The sequence below is a fragment of the Mytilus trossulus genome, chromosome 1 (assembly GCF_036588685.1).
Source record: "Mytilus trossulus isolate FHL-02 chromosome 1, PNRI_Mtr1.1.1.hap1, whole genome shotgun sequence".
Taxonomy (NCBI): domain Eukaryota; kingdom Metazoa; phylum Mollusca; class Bivalvia; order Mytilida; family Mytilidae; genus Mytilus; species Mytilus trossulus.
In genome coordinates, this window is record NC_086373.1 from 21,187,932 (window position 1) to 21,208,144 (window position 20,213).

General features: G+C 31.7%; 2 protein-coding genes across 4 annotated transcripts in view; one reads left to right on the forward strand and one right to left on the reverse strand.

The window, feature by feature from the left end:
* Positions 1-19,501, reverse strand: part of LOC134718498 (bifunctional arginine demethylase and lysyl-hydroxylase psr-1-like) — a 47,906-nt gene extending 28,405 nt beyond the window's left edge. The window contains exons 1-2 of one of the 3 annotated variants that reach the window (XM_063581082.1): positions 18,902-19,501; positions 17,261-17,431 (exon numbers count right to left, since the gene is read on the reverse strand). Coding sequence is in view for 1 of the 3 variants with exons in the window: in XM_063581077.1 (XP_063437147.1) it covers positions 17,261-17,460 (200 nt within the window). In the remaining 2 variants the exon portion in view is untranslated. Of the gene's footprint in view, positions 1-13,759; positions 14,060-17,260; positions 18,823-18,901 lie in introns of those variants that run through there. The other 2 variants (XM_063581077.1, XM_063581096.1) reach the window with 2 other exon arrangements.
* Positions 2,835-7,371, forward strand: LOC134718491 (uncharacterized). Its single transcript, XM_063581065.1, has 4 exons — positions 2,835-3,107; positions 3,829-3,983; positions 4,298-4,374; positions 6,159-7,371. The coding sequence occupies exons 1-4, from the start codon at positions 2,910-2,912 to the stop codon at positions 7,256-7,258; spliced, it is 1,530 nt and encodes a 509-aa protein (XP_063437135.1). The 5' UTR covers positions 2,835-2,909; the 3' UTR covers positions 7,259-7,371.
* Positions 19,502-20,213: the final 712 nt, after the last annotated feature.

Sequence of the window (20,213 nt, forward strand, 5' to 3'; positions counted from 1 at the left end):
TTTTTTTACAGATTTAGTGAAATATTTATGATGGACTACAGATTTGATGTACAAAGCGCTTCACATTTTACATACATCAATTAGGCCGTTTAACCAGGGCCATGAATACAAAATATGCTGCACTTTTTTCTGTGATAATCTACTTTTCTCTTTATTCAGAGTTCACAAATGGTTAATTTAATTTGATTAAAGCATAGAAACACAAATATTAGGAACAAAAAAGCTGTCAGATAGAAAGTCTGCATGCCTCTTAGGCATAAAATGTAAACTGCTTTAAAATGCTTATTATAGCCGTAGAATGCCAAAATGGCACTTTTTAACAGAATTTTTGAAAACCAAAGATGTAAAGCCTTTACTTTTATTGAGTTTGACAAATTGAAACCAGCAAATCATTCAGGAAAGTTCCCAAAGTACAGAATCTAGATTTCAGGAATCCATCTCTTAGGTCCGAGAACACAGTTATTTCGTAGTGCATTTCTTTTAGACGATAAATTCAAATTAAAAAAATCGCACCTGCTCTTTCTCAAAAATATTTTTACAGTGTAGTGTACTACCAATGAGACAAATAATATCAAAATTATAGAAAATTCTACCAGCTCTAACTCAAAATATTGACAATTCTGTGTTAAGGGGGTGTAAAATTCAGTTTGACAGCTTCAGACGTGATAAAATTTGACCTTTTAGAACTGGACCAATTCACTACTTAACATAAAGTTTCAGCACCCAAATTTTTTTGACATGTAATTACATCCCCTTACTTAATATTTCATGCATTTAATATAAAGAAATAAATTGGGAAAGTGTATTAAATAAAAGATGCAAGTTATACACTGTTTACACTAGGGACTATATTCGTAGACAACGAAAACCAAAGGACGATAACTGTGTTCTTGGACCTAATAGGACAGGAAGACTTGACCAATCTTTATAAAACTTTGCATAACCTAAGCTTAGGCAATAATGAGATAGTCTGCCAAGTTTCATGGCCATATGTCATATATAAGAGAAATTGGGGTCATTTAGATGTTTATTTTTGACGTATAAATTAAATATCTTCAACGGTCAAGATTTTGGCCTAAAAACTTGAAATTTTGCAAAAATTTGCTTTTTAAATGCTCTTGAATATTAGATATTAAGTATTAAAAGCATCTGAATACTCATTTTATTTATCAGATATATTGTATTTATTCCAAAGTCAAATTTATATGCACCTATGCCTGAAAATAGAGATTTTCCAATTCAGGGAAGCCTTATATAAATATGCATTTTTCTCAGCCAATTTGAAGTTTTTGAAGTTTTTAAAGCTTAAATTATTCTTTCATATATATTAAATGTACTTTAAATGTATAGAAAAGTTACAAAAGGTATACCACATGAGTATAAAATGGTCTTGGAGCATGTAGTACTGAGAATTATTTAGAGTCAATTTAGGCGGTAGTCCATATTGACATATAAAAATGCACACAGAAGCTATCAGAAGTGAAAATGTGTTACTTTTTGTTCATTTCTATGCTAAGGTGTTATGATACAAGAAGTCTAAATGCAAAAGGACTCTTGCATTTAAATTTTTGAAAGACAATATGGTCTGACGGCCAGTTTTTTCCCTTTTCGATGGAAAACTTGCATTTAGTTTTAGTCTCAATAGGCATAAATTTTGACCACTTACTATCATACAGGGAAAAAAATATGGTAGCCTTTAAAGGAGTAAGGTGTACTGAATATAGTTAAAGACTTTTTTTACAGATTTAGTGAAATATTTATGATGGACTACAGATTTGATGTACAAAGCGCTTCACATTTTACATACATCAATTAGGCCGTTTAACCAGGGCCATGAATACAAAATATGCTGCACTTTTTTCTGTGATAATCTACTTTTCTCTTTATTCAGAGTTCACAAATGGTTAATTTAATTTGATTAAAGCATAGAAACACAAATATTAGGAACAAAAAAGCTGTCAGATAGAAAGTCTGCATGCCTCTTAGGCATAAAATGTAAACTGCTTTAAAATGCTTATTATAGCCGTAGAATGCCAAAATGGCACTTTTTAACAGAATTTTTGAAAACCAAAGATGTAAAGCCTTTACTTTTATTGAGTTTGACAAATTGAAACCAGCAAATCATTCAGGAAAGTTCCCAAAGTACAGAATCTAGATTTCAGGAATCCATCTCTTAGGTCCGAGAACACAGTTATTTCGTAGTGCATTTCTTTTAGACGATAAATTCAAATTAAAAAAATCGCACCTGCTCTTTCTCAAAAATATTTTTACAGTGTAGTGTACTACCAATGAGACAAATAATATCAAAATTATAGAAACTTCTACCAGCTCTAACTCAAAATATTGACAATTCTGTGTTAAGGGGGTGTAAAATTCAGTTTGAAAGCTTCAAACGTGATAAAATTTGACCTTTTAGAACTGGACCAATTCACTACTTAACATAAAGTTTCAGCACCCAAATTTTTTGACATGTAATTACATCCCCCTTCTTAATATTTCATGCATTTAATATAAAGAAATAAATTGGGAAAGTGTATTAAATAAAACATGCAATTTATACACTGTTTACACTAGGGACTATATTCGTAGACAATGAAAACCAAAGGACGATAACTGTGTCCTTGGACCAGGTACAGTAACTTTTACCTTGATCTCTGACCTATGAAATGAGATCAAGGTCAGGTGATCAGTTTCTGATAGACATGTTAACATAGCAATGAACCCATATATCAAATCTTACTAATCAGAATTCATGGTTCCGATATAAAAATAGCTGGCCAATCAGAACGTTGATTTTAATTAGATGCACAGGTCAAAAGTTCGCCGCCATCTTTGTCCCACAAACAAACGCATTTACCGTTGTGGGAAAGGATAAACAAACGATTATTTTCTTGTATATTCTCATCAAAATGGTTGTTCGATGTGCATGGGGAACGTGTAATAATGACGAGAGATATCCAGAGCGAATGCAAGGCCATAAATTTATTCCTTTTCCAAAACCTAAACGTGATTTAGAGAAATGTCGCCGTTGGATCAAGGCCTGTGGACGACCCCACGATCAGCTGAACGTTGACCGCATTAATAAACACAAAGCTGTTTGTTCCAAAGTAAATATATTTTTATTACTTGTTTGTTTTGTAATATAATGTATATATCGATTATATTTATAGTAGTTAGCTCCTGTGTTCTTGTCAACATACGGATTTACGTGTACAACGTATGCATGTTGTGTATCAGTCTGGAATGTACACAAACATGTGTACAGGTGAAGGGGCATGTCAGTCACAATGTAAACTGGTATGAGAAAATTACTGAAAAATACTGGAGTCTTTGTCAGCAAATGGTGAATATGTTCAACATGAACTTATTTCATTGTGACTATTCCACTATGAATGAAAAGGCCAATACACTTCCTATAAAAAAAAGGGGGCATATACATTGTACAAGTAAGGTATCTCAGTTTTCCTGTTTATGGGAGGACTCAACATGTATTTTTAGTGTTATAAAGCAAGTTTTTGATTAATGTTTTACTATAATACAACCTTTCAGTAATTACTCCTGACATCTATAAAATGATTGTTTATGTCAGACAAATGCAAGAAAACAAGGAACTGTTTTATGTTAAACTATGCCCAGCTGTATTTATGTCTTTTGTGAGTCAAAGAATACACTCTACATTCTCTGGTTCCTGATTATATTTGTTGTTGTCATATGGGGGTGGGTGAGTAATAAACATTTGGATGTCCTTGCTTTCTATTTTAACATGTACACACAATACTGAAATATTTCATAGTTGTATTTTATCTAATAAATAACATATTGTTGCAGCATTTTATTGGTGAAAATGGTCCCAATGAGCAGTATCCAGATCCCATACAGGCAGATGGTTCCGCAATGAAGCCCAGTAGGAAAATAAAGAGGAGAGGAAGCCCTGCAAAAAGCAACAAAAGAAAACTGAAGCTGGTTTTTCCTGACAATGTACAGTGAGTATTATTTAGTGAAATAAGTTTATTCAATATTCGCTTTTGTACCATGAGCACTTCACATATTTGTTAACTTGTGATTTATCTGATCCAACTATAGTGTGTCTATTCATGTTATACAAATATAAAATTTATGATACTGCATAAATTGGGAATATACAATGCTTCGAATTCAATATGATTTTATTTATTGACCACAATTTAATGCATAATTTTTTTTTAACTTCTCTTTGTTCATTACAACTACAATTAATTTTGTCTGCTTATAATTAGTACATGTAAATGTAGTGAAAACTGATATTTTTTTCTTTTAGAGAAGATCATAAACAGGATCAGCCTTCAACATCCCATATCGATGACTTAAATAAATCCTCACAAACTGATGAACAATGTAAGTAATTATTGTCCAACATTTTCATACAGATGGTAAATCTTTTTGCTTTTTTAGCCCTTCAATAAATGGCTTGGCGAAATCTCGAAAAAAGGATGCAAGTGTATTGAGCATATCATTCATGAATACAATGTCTGGTATTATCCGTTCAGTATGTAAATCACATTGTGTAAACACAATAAATTCACTAAAGTCACACCCTGTTATCATGAGTTGTCCTTGTATCTGAGCGTAATACTCATGATCTTTTCTTAATTTCAGTTGTAAGGGCATTTGATTTCGACTATCCCACTCTGTCCATTGTCACACAATATGCCATCAGGGGAAGCACCAAGAAACATGAAGTTTTTATTAACTACTAGACCACATTCATGAAAATGTCTATCCTTGTACTCTATGAGATATTTTGCTTTGGCTGATTTTTCATGTCGCTTCCCATAGTCAAGTGGAGCTGCACTTATTTGTTTTGAATTAAAAATACTTGTCAAAAATTTGTCTGATGGGGCAGATTTTCTTTTTAACACTCTGCCAAAATTTGATGACGTAAGACGATACTGCCTAGCCTCAAACCACTCCTTACAGTGGGATTGTTGTCTTGTGTTGAGTTCTAATGCTTGATTGTCGAAATCGGCATAATCATTATTAAGAATGGTAAATTCATGAGGAAGATTTACAGGAGACATATTCAACACAGACATATTTCCACAACCAATGGACTCAGCAACAGCATTCTTTTTCAAATTTCTGGTCTGAAAAATAAAAATAAACAAGTAATCCTGTGTTAGGATGCTAACACAAAAGTCACCAAAACGGACCCCACATCATTGTTCTGCGGTATCATTGATGCCAAATAATGTGTGTGTAAAGTTTAATTCAATATGAAGAATTACATTTTTTGGACATTTTTGCTGTTTCCATGGCAACGGCGGCCATTTTGAAAAGTTCAAACTCAAAATTAAAGTCTACACAAGTTAGGCAACATTTGTTATAAGTTTCATTAAATTTGAAGCATTTTGATTTTTTTAATATTTTTGCTGTTTCCATGGTAACGGCGGCCATTTTGAAAATTCCAAACTCAAACGTCAATTCTACACAAGTTAGTCAACATTAGTTATAAGTTTCATTAAATTTGAAGCATTTTGAAGTTTTTCATATTTTTGCTGTTTCCATGGTAACGGCGGCCATTTTGAATATTCCAAAGAGAAAGTGCTGCTGCAAATTGTTCTCTCCATAATTATATACCATCATATACCATTAAATGTGTCTAGAATAAATTAAACTTTGATGTTCTGGAATGTTCCATGAAAATTCACCCCCCTAAAATTATGCCAGGAGACCCCCTACTGAAATAAAAAAAGTTCCATGTTGAAGCAGACATGTGTCTCTTAATATTCATTGAAGTAATCATTATTCCATCTACTCTACATACAGTAGGAAATTTAAGAAATGTAAAAAAAAATTGACCCCACCCATCTTTGAGCCCCCCTAATTATGCCAAGATGACACCCTGGTATCACCGACATTGGGTTCTGCAACCCCCATGATGCAGACCCATACCCAGAAAAAATATAAAGTTTCCATCCTCTACTGCTTCCCAGAAAATGGTACGACAGTTTAAGGGGTCAGAAAGAGAAGAATAAGAATAATAATAATAAGAAACGATACAAAAACAATAAGTCCCCAAAACTCCGTTTTGGTGACTTAATGATTGCACTATTACTGTATATCATTATTCATACATGTTTATGTATCATATATTAATTTTTGCAACATCTTTATTTCAGGGTTGTCTCCACTGGATTTACTTGCAGCATCTATAGAATGCCATGAACTTAAAAATGAACTTATTTTAAGGAATGAGGAAATAAGAAACCTTAAGGAATCTGTAGTCGTCCTAAAGGAAGAAAATAAAACACTGAAAGAACAGTTAGCCGAAAGAAGCAGATTTGGCATAGAAAGTGTTAGAGTCAAAGAAGAAAAAATTAAGGGGCTGTTCAAGTACTACACAGCGATAACATATGTTCGATTCTTGGCCTTATTTTCTTTTTTAATTCCACCAGACTTCTCCCTCGAGTATGAGAAAGGCAGGACAGATTTGAAAAAATTGTCTCAAATTGATTGTCTTTTTCTTGTTTTAGTCCGTCTTCGACACAACTTCGGGCTCAAGGATATAGCCATGAGATTTGAAATCAGTACACAATCTGCAAGCAGCCTATTCAATACATGGATTGATCACATGTATTTAAAGTTTGGCACATTATCAATTTGGCCACATAGGAATGCTATTATAGAAAAAATGCCAAAGGAATACAGAAAAGATTTTCCCAAGTCACTGGTTATAATTGATGGTACAGAATTTAAGACACAATCACCATGCGCCCTTGGAATTCAGAGTCAGTTGTATAGTGATTACAAATCAAACACAACATTGAAAGCCCTTATAGGATGTGATCCGAGTGGTTCTGTTATATTTATTTCCGAGTTGTTTACTGGATCCATTTCAGATAAGGCTATAACTGAACAAAGTGGATTTTATGAACTTTTAAGTTCCTTGAAGGCGAAAGGTATAATAGAAGAGGGTGATGCAGTTATGGCGGACAAAGGGTTTACAATAGAAAAGGAACTGAAAAATATTGGTTTAAAGTTGAATATTCCACCATTTGGTGCCAGCGGAGCACAAATGTCAGCTGCTGATACCAGACAGACACTTAAAATTGCAAAGCATCGTGTTCATATAGAAAGACTAATTGCAAAAATTAAAATCTTTCAAATTTTATCAAATGTTATTCCAACAAATATATTTCAAAGTATTAACAAGATTTGGTCTGTCTGTTCCTTTCTAACATTATTTCAGGACATCTTCGTCACAGACAAATCTAATTAATGTTTAAATGTGCATTTTTGTCTGATTTAAGTGCTTTCTTTCTAGTTATGTTGTAATATGTTTCTTGATTGGTGCTATTACATACATGAACATATATATGTAATAATAAAAATGTCCCCAGTTATATTGTCCAGTACATTATTGTGATTTAAATCATCAGATACACAGAGTCCAAATAAAGGCAGACAAAACAAGGGAGGAATAAATAAAAGGGGAAACCACCCAACGATAGAATATATGAACGTAAATATACCTGATATGACAAAAAAGATCCTATTTGGACATTTCCAAGAGGTGTGTCAATCATTGGGGTGTTGCTGGATATCATGTACTGAAGGGGTGTTCCGTCTAAGTTTTTCAGAATTTGAATGTCCCTTTCAGTAACTTCTGGTAATCTAAAAGAGAAGCAAAAATTACAATATGAAAGCAATAGTAATCCTGCATTTTTACCTACAGCATTTACAATTTACTATATTAATGTATTGCACTCTGAAAATATTTTTATGACAGGAAAAGGTTCAAAAATGATTTGTTACAAATGTACATGTATTAAATTCACATCATGATGTGTGTGGAATAAATGTCTATGAGACAAGAATGCACAAAATAGCATTCATCATTTTTAACAACTTTAAAACAAAATGTTAAAGCTTACTTTTCCTCTGTGTCTATATGACATAATACAGGTGGCCTCTTTCTATTTTCCAGGGGTCTTGCAACTACCAAGTGGTTTACAGGTACAGGGTTTATTTTTGTCCCTCGAGGCACATGCCACTGTTGTGGAATACTTGTGCAACTTTGTTGATCAGGCACTCGTGAAAAGTTGTGCAACTTTAACCCCTGCAGGGACTTAATCAAGCCTACTATGTGAGAGCAATGCCCATTTAGTCTGAAATAAATAAGATTAGTGATAAGAAAAAAATATACACTCGATTAGTGCACAAACAAATGGGGAGGAGGGTCTTGTACTTTATTTTTACATCAACATTTTTATGTTCCAATGGTTTCAAAATATTCTTGTCCAATATAATCTGGTTGAACAAAATCATGGTCAGAAAAATATAATTTCAACCAAAATAGATATTTATCAAAAAAATATTTCCAAGAAACTACAAGACCGATTTTTATAAAATAAATACCAAAAGATGTAGAAATGATTTAATTTTTATTGTTTAATTAGCCTTTTCTGATGGAACACAAATGATTTTTTTTTACGATTTTAGTTTGGTTAGAATGCATAGCAAACTTTTTCAGAAATATTTGTCTATGTGTTTATCTCATCGGAAAATAAAAATTGAGTATGAATAAAATAACAACCAAATAAACAATAAATCTCGAAACATTTTTACATCTTTTGGTATTTATTTTATAAAAATCGGCCTTGTAGTTACTTGTCAATATTTTTTTGAAAAATATCAATTTTGGTTGAAGTGATACCAGGACAATTTTTGAGTCAATGGGAACTCAATCTTGTCCAGTATCTATTTATTTTATGAATTCCATTATTTTAATAACAAATTGTTATGATCTGTTATCCAAGACAAATCCGTTTAGACACAATTAATTAAGCCATTATCGTTTGTCGGCCGGGGTGTGTAAAACTGTGTAAGATAAGCCTGGTAACTGACACGCACACACGTGCACCATGTGTACGTTGATGGGGAATTGCCGCTGCGAAAGATCACTATCATTGACCAGAATTCATAAATTATACAAAATAAATATATACTAACCCAGCTTTACAAGTGCAGTAAGATTCAGTAAGTTTCTGTTGCCCGATTTCAATGTGAAGACTGTGTGGCGAATCATTTTTCCTCATAGACCGCCAACATCTTGCATCTACACGTACGGCACCATTTACTTCAGATATTCTCAAATCATGGATATATCCTTGGGTAAAATAATTGAGACCCTTTGCTAATGCCTTCTTGGATACGGATTCACTCTCTGGCAGGTAAGAAATAGCGATGGTTTCGGGAATTTTTTCAAGAGAATCGTTGGTGATGTTGGTAGGATTACGATGCTGAGCCGCCATTTTGAAAGAAGCTTGGGGTTCTTAGAAACAATTGCTATGGGGGCGTGGCTTAATCTCTTATCTCGGAACCATGAATAAGGGAGAAGTTCACAAGAAAAAAACTGTAAATAAATTTAGCAGCCCCTGAACAATGAAAATAAGGTCAAGGACAATGGACATATGTCAATGTGAGCCAAGGCTCCTATTGAAGGCTGCACTTTGACCTTTAATGATTTACTTTTAGAAATTGCCACTTTAATGGAGATTCATACAACATCTCCTTATTTCTATGACAACAGCTCACTGTGGTGCTATTAGTTAGTAGAAGTATATATGGTCAACCAGTTGCACTGATAAATATGATGCTTCCTAAATAATTTATATCAATCCAAGCCATTTCTATATACATATATGGTCAGTCTGAGTCATATATCCAACATCCTTTCATTCAAATGGGCATTAACCATTACAAGACACACTCGTATAAACAAATACAAAAAAGACCACAAAGAGAAATAATAACATTTTATTTTCAAATCAGGGGACATCAAAATGAAATTAACATTTTCTGATGTTGGTTTGTAACACCCATTTTTCTAAATGAGGCCATGAAAACCCAATCAGGTTCATATATAAATCTAATTGTAAAACCAAATTAGGATTTTATATATAAAAACAGGTGGCATATGTAAATTCTGTATTAAATCTATATAGAGGTGCATTTGAATTGCCATTTTACACATTTGAAATGAAACAATCAAAATAAATTTTAATAAAAGAAAAATATTTAAAGTACAAATGACTTTTTCTCACATCTCATCACTGATTACTAAATTTTGTATTGAATTGATGAGTTAAACCCTTTTTAACTGATTTATTTAGTTTGTCTGATTTTGTACTGTTACACCACTGTCCTAGATTCAGGGGAGGGTTTCATGCCTGCAAACATATTTAACCTTGCCATATGTGCATGTAATTCAGTGGTTGTTGTTTGGTGCTGTATATTATATTTGTTTTTAGTTTTTTTGTTTTGTACATAAACGGGCAATTAGTTTCCTTGTAAGAATTTTTTTACATTTGTCATTTTGGAGGCTTTTGCTAATTGTTGTTAATTTCTATGTCATTTGAACTCTAGTGATGAGTTGTCTCATTGGCAGTCATACCACATCTTCTTACCTTTATATATGTACAAGGTTTGAGTTGGTGTGACCACAAACAGGACCAACCTTAAACCCAAGCTTTAACCCATATAAAAATAAGAGGATGTTGTATGATTGCCAATGAGACAACTATCCATTACAGTTCAAATGAAGTAAATGTTAGCAATCATAGGCAACCATACAGCCTTTAACAATGAGAAACACCCAGGTATATACTTAAAATGTTGAACTTTAAATGTTGAACCATAAAATCTGGGTCAAATTATGATTTGACATATATTAAACAGAATGCTTCAAAAAAAAACGTGAACCAAGTTTTAAGTTGATATGACCACACACAACCTTAAACCACTTAACTTTACCAGAAACACGACTAGACCCACATAAATAAAAACAGTATGTCTCTCTCAGTGGCGGATCCAGAAATTTTCATAAGTGGGGGCCCACTGACTGACCTAAGAGGGGGCCCGCTCAAGTTGCGCTTAAGTGATTCCCTATATAAGCAACCAATTTTTTTTCCTGTTTTCTGAGCCTGTTCTAATCAAGTCTATAGACTTCAGTAATACAATGGGACATTATTTCATTCATTATTTAGTATTTATTACTTATTTTTACTAAAATTGTGTTTTTTTTTCCCTATGAATTCTGTCCATAGAACAGATGTTTATTTAATTAATTCATTTACATGAATTGGAGATGTAAATTTAGGGTACCTTATAATTGAATTTCTACACAAGAATATTTAACAGTAATATGCATGTATATTGGGTATCAAGACTTCTTTTTGTCAATTGTTGTTTGTGATATATGGGTCCCTCGTAAATTTATACTTAGTGAATATATAAACTGATTACCAAGACACCTGATCTTCAAAAGTTTCAATTGAATACTAAAGAGACTTGAATAGGTGTTAATTTACTTTGTAAGATTAAGCAGCTCATAAAATTCTAGATGGTTTCATTGTAGAAAGATTGACTTTAGACCTGACAGTTTTTATATTTATAGGGGAAGAATAATTAACTTTTGATGAAGTTTCAAAAAAGTAATGTATTTTGTGAAAATGTTTATCAAATAAATCAAGAAATCCTTCTATAATTTTCAAATGATCCATTTTTACAATCTTACATGCAAATTATTTTAAAATTTATAGAAGTCAGAAGTAATGACTTTAGACATGATCCATTGAACCTGAAGTATTGGTCAAATTTTGATTCTTAAAATCAAACAAATAATATTGACTTTGAAATTTTTAATTAGCCTAAAATCTATGAAGACTGTAGAATTATATGATCATTATTCAAAAGTTAATAGTAGTTTCAATAATCGAAACGAATTCCATTGTTTAAAAATTCTTTGTAAAACAATACTCTTAAACTGACCAGTCAAGATAGCCATTGCTACTCCAAATAAAATATTAAAAAAAAACAATAACTTTATAAGTACTTATAAAAAAATTATTTGGTCTATTTAGACTATTTTCTTAAATATAGTAATTCTATAATAGAAAATGATGACTTGGACATCCACTTCTTAGGAATATAATGCAATTTTGAAACAGAATCACTAAAAGTAGATCCAGTTTTGATCCAAAAGTGACTTTTTTAAGTAAATTCAAATACATAATAAAAAAATGTGCTACTCTCAGGGGTTGAATTTTAAGAGATTTATTTTTGGACATTTCTATCCTTTTTTTTTGTTTCAAAAGATAAACACAAACTGATTTTTGTAAACAAATTTGAAAAATCTTCTTTACATTTCTTTGGAGATGATTATTTTTTTATCAAAGTTGCATGATTTTAGAGATCATTGTTTGCTGTATACCTAAGAGATTCAAAGGAGCTTTATTCTTTATGACCAAATCTGTAAAGTATTTAATTACTTTTAAAAGAAACCACTATTTTTTTATTACACTCCCAAAATCATTGATCACATGGTACATTTGTTTACATCTCCAGAGTTTTGTAGATGTTTTCATGTGGCAGAGTTGTCTACCCCTTTACCTAATCCCATGAGGCTGCAAGCCTTTAGCCAGGAATTTTCAAAGGGGGATTATTTGGACTCATGAACTTGACTTTAAGTCATAATTTGAACAGAGCGTTGACTTTAACAGTGCTTATTTAGTTTCAAGTCCTGACCCCCCCCCCCCCCCCCCTGGCTACGATTATGGGCTGAAAGGTATTATTCATATTTCAGCAGTAAAATAAAAACTATCAATTGACTGCTTATATGGTGAACTTAATATCCATTGGCCAATATTTCAAGCATTTTTAGGACAAACATCAAGAATTTTAAACGTGTCATATTTTTTTGCTGACAGTGTGAGGGTTGCATCATGATACATTCCCCCTATATATTTGTATATATAACCTTGCCAGTAACTTAAACCTGATAGATATGAATTGCATTACTGTAGATTATATTGTCTATCAACACAACAAAAGATCTGTTTTGGTGCATACAGAATTAATTTATTTTATAAACTTATGTAGCAACCAAGTCATTTATATAGCTTATGGACCACTTCAAAGAATAGAAATATACCTATAAAAAATAATCTTAACTGTTACATATGCAGTATTTGTATATCATACAAGGCCATTTCTTTCATCAAATCAAAATATTTGTCTATAGCGAACTGTCTATTATGTTTTCATTAAAGACTTTCCTTTTTCAGATACATATGAACCGCCATATAAAAATGAAGGAGAATGACGTTTAAACAGATATCCATAAAACTGAACTAAATATGGTGTTGATAGAAAACAAGAATGTGTCCCCAGTACACGGATGCCCCATCCACACTACCTTTTTCTATGTTTAGTGGACCGTGAAAATGGGAGGAAATCTCTATCTTGGCAGTAAAATTAGAAAGATCATATCATAGGGAACATGTGTACTAAGTTTCAAGTTGATTGGACATCAACTATATCAAAAACTACCAAAATTATTAACCTGAAGCGGGACGGACGAACAAACGAACAAACAAATGAAGGGAAGCAGAGACCAGAAAACATAACGCCCATGAACGGACACAGACCACTAAACATAATACCCATAAATTCCGCACAAAAAGTTCAGATTGACATGAAAACACAAATGTTATTCACTTGTAATTTATGTTTATCTCTTATTATTTTTCTGCAGCATATAAAGTAAATTTATCAAAGAATAACTGAAATTCCCTTTCACTTAGAGAATTAATAAAACTATATAATATTTGTTCATCATACATTAAATTTAATTATGAATATGAATAAAACTTACATGCTGAACTTAAAACAGACAAGCAATTTTTCTTTTAATTACAGGTATAATATACTGACTTACCTGTCATTTTAAAATTCACCCTATAAGTTAATGGTCTTATAATCTTAGTAACATCAACATGTAAAAGCTATACTCTATTGTTATTCTAATAAGTGTCTTATTTTTCTTAAGTTAAATGAGGCCTAGACTCAGCTGTGAATGTCAACAAATTCCAGATAAAGATGTCCCCATAAAATTTTACTTTACATAATTTATATTTCATACACATAAATGATGTATTCAAAAAATAGAAAAGTGTATTTATCATTTATGTAAAACCATTTGAAGACATTTATGTCACATTTCAATTTCAGATCTGAAATTTATGATTCAATAAATAATTTGCCACAGAAAATTGCTGTATGTTAATGTTCACATCTAGTTAGTTTAATTTCAACATTTTCTTGCAACATTTAGAACATTTAGAAATGTTGCATTAATTATTTAACCTATCAAATATATGAGTATATGAAAATGTATATACATTTTTTTTTTATTTAAGGGGAGATAACTATAACCCAAAACCTGGAGAGATCCCAAGAATGAGGTATATTTGCATGGAACTATCAACATAGATAGATCTAGGGACACCTGAGGGTCCCTGACCCCCCTTTCACGGGAAAAATTTGATTGATTATATAGATGACTGTAGCAGCCCCTTGTAATCACAGACAGTGAACCCCTCCTAAAAATTATTCTGGACCCACACTGATCAATTTTACAGTGATATAAGAAACATGCTGGAGACTATTCCCCAATTGATTGTATGGAGGCACTGGGAGGCACTTAATTTTCAAATATAGAAGTCGTGAGTACAATCTATAACACAAATTGTGACAATTATGCATAAAACATCGAATTAAAATAGTATTGGTGGTAATCTTAAGAAATATGTCTTCCATCCTCCCTCTTTCCCTCTTCCCTAACACCTCAAAACCTTTAATTTGGATTAATCACATCACATATTCACATATTAAATTATTTAAACCTTTCTCCAAATCCTAGTTATTTTGTCATATGCTGAAACTGGAACAATTAATATTAGATTTATAGGCTAATATATTAGTTCGAGGTTGATTCATCAACTAAGTGTATGCTTTCAAATTAAACATGAATTTGATCAGTGATAGAGAAGATGAAGTAATACAAAGTCAGCAAAATCTAAGATAATGAAGGAAGATAACTCTTGAATTTTTTATATCAAATCCATCAAAACTTTACATATACTTCACCTTCATAACATTATGTACATATTTTTAAAAAATTTGATTGAACCACTTTAGTTTCAATAGTTTGAGAGAAGCAAAGGATTACAATAGATGCCTACCTGGTCCAATGACACAGTTATCGTCCTTTGGTTTTCGTTGTCTACGAATATAGTCCCTAGTGTAAACAGTGTATAACTTGCATGTTTTATTTAATACACTTTCCCAATTTATTTATTTATATTAAATGCATGAAATATTAAGTAGGGGGATGTAATTACATGTCAAAAAAATTTGGGTGCTGAAACTTTATGTTAAGGAGTGAATTGGTCCAGTTCTAAAAGGTCAAATTTTATCACGTCTGAAGCTGTCAAACTGAATTTTACACCCCCTTAACACAGAATTGCCAATATTTTGAGTTAGAGCTGGTAGAAGTTTCTATAATTTTGATATTATTTGTCTCACTGGTAGTACACTACACTGTAAAACTATTTTTAAGAAAGAGCAGGTGCGATTTTTTTAATTTGAATTTATTGTCTAAAAGAAATGCACTACGAAATAACTGTGTTCTCGGGCCACCTGGTTTGTGAATTGTCAAAATCCATGTTTTTCTGAGATATTTTTTCTATCAAAAATTAACTAAAGATATACACAATACCACAAGTGTTAAAATATTTTGTCTAGTATTAATTCAATTATTATCCACAGTTTTAAAGGAAACCATTTTTCAGATAATTTTTGGAAATACAACAATCAAATCTGTCAAATTCAAACTTACATTTATGGTCCAAATGACACTAAACTGTATTATATGGGATAAATATTGCAACAGATTGACAAAGTTAAAAAAAACTATCTATACTTGCTCATGTGAGGTATGAGTATAATAAACAGTTGAGAAATAAAAATGAGAAAAGAAATGGAGAATTTGTCCAAGAGACAACAACCAGACCAAAGAGCAGAAAACAGTCCAAGGCCACAAATCACGGGCCTTCAACACAGCAAGAAAATCCCACACCCAGATTTTGTTTTAGGGAAAACAGACAATACAAGAACATTTTTCTCTCTATGAAACCTTTTCCGAAAACAATAAATGTGAATTAATGAAATCTTATTCACCTTCTTGAACTACAATGCTAAAAGTAACATACCTGTCAACTCACCCGTTTTTTGCGGGTGACACCCGTTATTTTCACCTCTCACCCGGGAGTTTTTCTTTACCCGGCGGGTCCCGGGAATTTCTAACATTACCCGTTTCACCCGTATTTCTGACCGGAATTGTTTCCGGTATTCAGAAGTAATACGACCTTCGGTTTTATCGGTCTTTTTCATTGTAACCAAAAGTCAAAATGTAGGACTTGTTTACCTGAGCTACGTAACGATATTTCACAGGAGGTTGAAATCCTATCAATGAGGGTCTATAAATATGTCAACTCGACTATCACAGTAGAGCTTCTCTCGTAGAGAGAAGCGAGAGAAGCTCTACGAGAGAAGCTCTACTGTGATAGTCGAGTTGACATATTTATAGACCCTCATTGATAGGATTTCAACCTCCTGTGACGAGAGAAGCTCTACTGTGATAGTCGAGTTGACATATTTATAGACCCTCATTGATAGGATTTCAACCTCCTGTGGATATTTTCAACAAGCTACAAGATGAGTTCAGTGACTATCAGTTGACCCCATTAGATGAACTTCCACTTTGCACTTCCCCTGAAACTGACATTGGTACATTTTGGGGAGAAATGTCCAAGTTGCATGACATTTTTCTTAACAAGCCAAGATTTTTTGTTTTGTCAAAACTTGCTAAAACATTACTGGTTTTGCCAAACAGCAATGCAGACAGTGAGAGGGCATTTTCTTTAGTAAAGAAAATAGCTACAGAGTTTAGGGCTGATCTTAATAAGGATACACTGTGTGCTCTTCTTTCTTGTAAAATGAATACACATTTGCATTGCTATGAACTGAAACCAAGTGCAGTTCTTTTAAAGAATGCCAAGTCTGCTTCTATGGAATATAACAATAGTCTGAAATAAACTTGTATACATGTTCTAACTGTTTTATATACATATTGACTATATAAATTATATGTAAACATATTTTTGTTCTTCAATTGAGCCCGCAAATGTCGTACGCGTTATGACCTGAGATTTTTTTTCTCAATGCAGGTCATGACCTGACTTTTCATTTTCAGAGGTTGACAGGTATGAAGTAAGGATTCAGTTTGTTCAACTACAATACAAATTCAAACTATTATAGACGGTAACATTTTTAATACATATTTTCTAAAACAAAAGCCTAAATATTTTTTACTTACTTTACTTCAGGTGATTCATCTGTCCCGCCATTATCCCTTGCTCCAAAACTTTTAATGCTACTGGATTTTGATTTTAAAATGGTTACATTTCCCTTCTTGTTAGAAGTTGTGTCCCCACTTGATGCTGTAGAATGTTGGGTTCCGAGTCTGTGTCTACGATGTCCAGTTGTTCTGCATTTAAGTAAAGGTGCAGATGGCATAATATTAATTACAAACTAAAAAAATCCTACATGAACTGTTAGAATTCAAAACAACAATCATTTTTAAAGAATTTTAAAATCCAATGTAAAAAGAAATATGCTTTTTACAATTTCTTTTGAAACTGTACTAATGAAATTTAGAATTTTATTTGTACATTTAAAAATAGCTGAGATTTGATAGATAACAACCACTAACTTTCTTTTATTGATTGAATGTTTTTAGATTTATCAACTTGACAGATATCCTTGTTTGTATGGTATTTTATCATGTACATAGTATTGACAGAAAAGTTTACAAAATATCATTGATAATACAATAATAGTATCAAATATCAGATACTTAAATAGTCATCCCGTTTTAAACTACTATGTATCAATGTTAAATAACATTTCAAAGGTTAAAGTTTTTTGATAGTGTCATGTTTTAATTGTATGTCGGACTCGGTACAGTCTGACATTAACGTTTCAATTTAAATGATTTTCAAATTGTCAAAATTAATGGTGACAAAAAAGTGCATGCAATCTTGAGTTGCATTTTATTTTGTCTACCTTTTCTAACAGTTTTGTCTATTAATCACTTGAAGCAGACATTTTTGTAGGAGTTTTGATTTCCTTTACTATATGGAAAGATTTGTATCAATAAGATTAGAACCCAAACACAGATCATTAATCTTTTTGGAACACTTTTGATCATAAGTTTTGAAGTATGTATACTCCTTGAATATTATTTTAGGGGGTTTAAGTCGTTCTAATGAAGATTTAACTCCATAATTGAGCTTTGCATTCACAAAATTTATGAAGTTACTTTCATCTTTAAAGTTATTAAACTCAAAACAATGATATTCAAATTTATGAAAATAAATTTGACTCTCTTATTCAAATTTTTTCTTAGGAGTTGGGCATTTTTGTTATTTTACCTTTGAATGACAAAATGAAGGTTTGTTAGTTCTGAGTCAGAATAATACATACTTTCCCACATGAGTATAATATTTGCCACTGGGTGCTAAACTTAAAATCTTATTTCTTTATCTTATTCAAACCTCAAGAGGGAGACCTTTTTTAAAAGGATGTTTACTTATTCATCTTTAGTGAAGAATACCATTACAAGTCATAATATGCATGTAAATTACAAGTTATTCTCTCGATTCTTAAACTGCTGACAAAACATGAATTTAATGATGTGTATGTAAAAAAAGATTTTTGCAATATCAAGAGGGGTAATATATTCTATAAACAACGATTAACTTTACAAATGAGAAATAATTTTTAAAGTCATTGTTCTTAGCTATTTGCAGTTGAGTTCAATCAAAATTCTAACAAGAGAATATAAAAATTTGACAAAATATAATGTCTGATATTTAATTAAAAATAAAAAAAAAATAAAAAAATATAAGATTCCATAGCAAGTTATTCCTAAATCAATCCTATGACTAACTCTTACCTCTAATATATTCCAATATTTCTGATGATCATACAATAAATACAATGTCTTCTACCAAGCAAGAAAGAATACAAATCTTCTGACAGATGCACAATAATTATAGAGGGTGTCATCTTAACAATAAAGTTGCTCTCTTTATTGGCAATGTTGATGATGAATAGTGGTATTACTGACATTCTGTTTATGATAGAATCTGGAGTGGTTCTCTCAGCAAATCTATCTGCAAATGACAAATGGATGCCAACATTGACAAGATGTTAATTTCCTTGATAAAAATCAATTAATGTTATTGTTTCCATGATTTTGTTACTTCTTTATGATTAGCATTTTCAACCTTCATTGGAAATTTCCCCCTTTTAATTATGAGAATGCAATTAAAGTTTGTTAAATATTAAAAACATTGTCAATAGGTCACAATGCCCTTCTTCAAGGTTCTCATAAATCCAACTGATGAACAAAGAAAAATAAATATTTTCAAAATGAAAATAGTGGCAAAGTGATTTTTATGTTAATTTTATTGTTTCCATATGTTATGTACAAATAAAACAAGTTTTATAATCTTCTTTTGACCATTTATTAAAATATGTGCTTGTACAATGGTGAAAACTTGGGATAACAAATAAAAACCTCTCTTCTTTCAAAATCATTCCACTTTTTTGACAGATGCTAAGCGGGGAAATAGCATAGTAGTAAAAGCAAATACAATACCTTTAATATAGACAATTCATGATATGATAAGAATAATTTATGGTATCTTATCTATTTGTTTCCCTAGAAGATTTCCTGTATATTTATATGAGGTTACTTACAGATATGAAATATGAATGCATTTTCTTTGATATTTACAAATCATCATACAAGTCTTAAAAGCTGGTACAAATGTAGTAATAATATGAGGCTTTTTGTGCATTTCAACCCTGTATGGTGCCAAGTACAACTCAAATTCATATGAGGAACAGAGATTACTAAAATTGTGAAAAAAATGACTATAAACGGCAATAACTCCTTGTGAGGCCAACTGACCTTTGTTTTGTCGACTTATTTGTAAATCTTACTTTTTTGAAAAATTTATTACTGTTCACAGTTTATGTCTTTCAATAATAACATTTAAGATAATAACCAAAAATGGCAAAATTTCTTTAAAAGTACCAATTCAGGGGCAGCAACCCAACAAACGTTTGTCTGATTTATCTGAAAATTTCAGGGCAGTATTAGATATTGACCTGCTAAACAATGTAATCTCTTTGTCAGATTTGCTCTAAATGCTTTGTTTTGAGAGATATAAGCCAAAATCTACATTTTACCCCTATGT